The sequence below is a fragment of the Octodon degus genome, unplaced genomic scaffold (assembly GCF_000260255.1).
Source record: "Octodon degus isolate 3935 unplaced genomic scaffold, OctDeg1.0 scaffold00032, whole genome shotgun sequence".
NCBI lineage: Eukaryota > Metazoa > Chordata > Mammalia > Rodentia > Octodontidae > Octodon > Octodon degus.
This window is the reverse complement of record NW_004524608.1, coordinates 12,075,287-12,078,054: the sequence shown is the minus strand read 5'-3', so window position 1 is coordinate 12,078,054 and position 2,768 is coordinate 12,075,287. Positions and strand designations below refer to the sequence as shown.

The following is a 2,768-nucleotide window of genomic DNA, read 5'->3' as shown; positions in this document are numbered from 1 at the left end:
GTAGGTATCACTTTTAAGAAATCAATATTCTTTTAAAGCTTTCTTTACCATCATCAGTATTATTATTACAATTGTTGAACATTAACTCTTTTTAATATAACAAAATTGAGGTTAAACTCATGAATCAAACACTTTGAAATTATATTCAACCACAGATTGAGTCTTTGCTCGTCCATCAGACTCTAAATTGTCTGATCCTGAGCATCAGGGCTGTACTCCCTGGATGATGCTCCTTACTTCCTGTAAGTCTCACATTTCACATTTTTCCCATTTTAACCCACTATTGTTGTTTATGTTGATAAACTACTTTAAATTGTTTTAGAACACAGGAGTATATAAATAAATTAAATACCTGGAAAAGCTCCTAGACTAGTAATTAAGATTTGACTGTTTGAATTAAGTTTGAATGTTTTTACCAGAAAACAATGATAAATTTTGGAAAATATTGAACCTGATTGAAACTGTACACAATGTATGCATGTATCAAAATATTACATGGGCTGAGCATCTTGGCACATGCCTGTAATCCCAGCACTCGGCAGGCTGATGCAGGAAGATCGTTGAAGGTTCAAGAACAGCCTGATCTACAAAGTGAGCTCAAGGACACCCTGAACTACATAGCGATACCTTGTCTCCAGAAGACCAATAATAATAATAATAATAATAATAATAATAATAATGGTTTATGTTTTTTACATTAAAGTTTAAATGAATTTGAAATTAAAATAATATTTGTCATTAGTTGAAGGACCTGAAAGAAGTCACTGAAGGCTCTCTGCTCCTGTGCGCTCCCGTGCGTCCGCGGATAGCAGATCTTCCCGAACAGCCAGCAGCGATCCAGACAAGATGGTGAAGGTCGGAGTGAACGGATTTGGCCGTATTGGACGCCTGGTCACCAGGGCTGCTATTCTCTCTGGCAAGGTCGAGGTTGTGGCCATCAATGACCCTTTTATTGACCTCAACTACATGGTCTACATGTTCCAGTACGATTCCACTCATGGCAGGTTCAATGGTACTGTCAAGGCTGAGAACGGGAAGCTCTCCATCAACGGAAAGGCTATCACCATCTTCCAAGAGCGAGATCCCGCCAACATCAAGTGGGGTGATGCTGGCGCTGAGTATGTAGTGGAGTCCACTGGTGTCTTCACTACCATGGAGAAGGCTGGGGCTCACCTGAAGGGTGGTGCCAAAAGGGTCATCATCTCTGCCCCTTCTGCCGATGCCCCCATGTTTGTGATGGGTGTGAATCATGAAAAGTACGACAACTCCCTCAAGATCGTCAGCAATGCTTCCTGTACCACCAACTGTTTAGCCCCACTGGCAAAGGTCATCCATGACAACTTTGGCATTGTGGAGGGACTCATGACCACAGTGCACGCCATCACTGCCACCCAGAAGACTGTGGACGGCCCCTCTGGGAAGCTGTGGCGTGATGGCCGTGGGGCTGCCCAGAACATCATCCCTGCATCCACTGGTGCTGCCAAGGCTGTGGGCAAGGTCATCCCAGAGCTGAACGGGAAGCTCACAGGCATGGCCTTCCGTGTGCCCACTCCCAATGTGTCGGTGGTGGATCTGACCTGTCGCCTGGAGAAAGCGGCTAAATACAACGACATCAAGAAGGTGGTGAAGCAGGCCTCAGATGGTCCCCTCAAAGGCATCCTGGGCTACACTGAGGACCAGGTTGTGTCTTGCGACTTCAACAGTGACAGCCACTCTTCCACCTTTGATGCTGGGGCTGGCATTGCCCTGAATGATCACTTTGTGAAGCTCATTTCCTGGTATGACAATGAGTTCGGCTACAGCAACAGGGTGGTGGACCTCATGGTTCACATGGCCTCCAAGGAGTAAGCGGCCCCCACCACCACAGCCCAGCGAGACCAGAGGGATGGAGAGGCCACGCTGTAGAAGTCGTCACTGCCCTACTCAGCCCCGATACTGAGAATCTCCCCCTCACAGCTTCCATCCTAGGCCCCCTAGAAGGGGAAGGGCCTTGGGATCCCTGGCTCGCTGCCCTTGCACACCGTCAATAAAGCCCATTGTACCCAAAAAAAAAAAAAAAAAAAAAAAAAAAAAAGAAGAAGTCACTGAAATACTGCGAGTGGAGTCTTGGTTTCTTCATCTGCCAAATTATGTACTTGGCTGAAATGACCCCTACGGGTTCCTACCATCTGACCGTGGTATGACAGCATTGCTAATCAAAGGGCAACAAAAACCAGGAAATACCTCAGCTGCAGCAAGGCTCCTCGTAGTCAGCTGGCGCTCCTCAGCCATCACCACTTCCTTTCATTGTGCATTTCCATATGAACGAGGCCACAAGTGAAAAAATTGCCCATTTCCTGGGTTTTTCAGGTACATGTGACTAGTTACTGCAATTAGATGCACTTTTTGATATTTCAAAAGCAGAAATGAATCAGAAACTATCATGATAAGTTTGTTTCTTCAGTTCTGGTAGGGAAACAATGGCAGGGAAATGCTCATGTCCAGTCTCCAGCTTATTTGTCAAGAGGCAGCTAGATATTGATACTTAGCAGGAATCGAATTCAAGATCTTTTTCTTTTTTGTGTTTTAGGACAGGGTCTACAGGGTCTCACTGTCTAAACCAGACTCGTAGTGATCCTCCTGTTTACAGCCTCCCAAGTGCTGGGATTACAGGTACATGCCACCACATCCAGTCTCAATTGCTGTCTCAGCGCACCCCAGAGGTAGGGCTGGCACCAAACTCAGGATCTTATGATTGCCAGGAAGGCGCTGTGCCACTGAGCTATATT

General features: G+C 45.9%; 1 protein-coding gene across 1 annotated transcript; it reads left to right on the top strand.

Annotated features, from left to right (window-relative positions):
• Window positions 1-789: 789 nt before the first annotated feature.
• Window positions 790-2,039, top strand: LOC101578747 (glyceraldehyde-3-phosphate dehydrogenase). The gene has a single exon (XM_012514456.2). The coding sequence runs from the start codon at window positions 847-849 to the stop codon at window positions 1,846-1,848; it is 1,002 nt and encodes a 333-aa protein (XP_012369910.1). The 5' UTR covers window positions 790-846; the 3' UTR covers window positions 1,849-2,039.
• The last annotated feature ends 729 nt before the right edge of the window (window positions 2,040-2,768 follow it).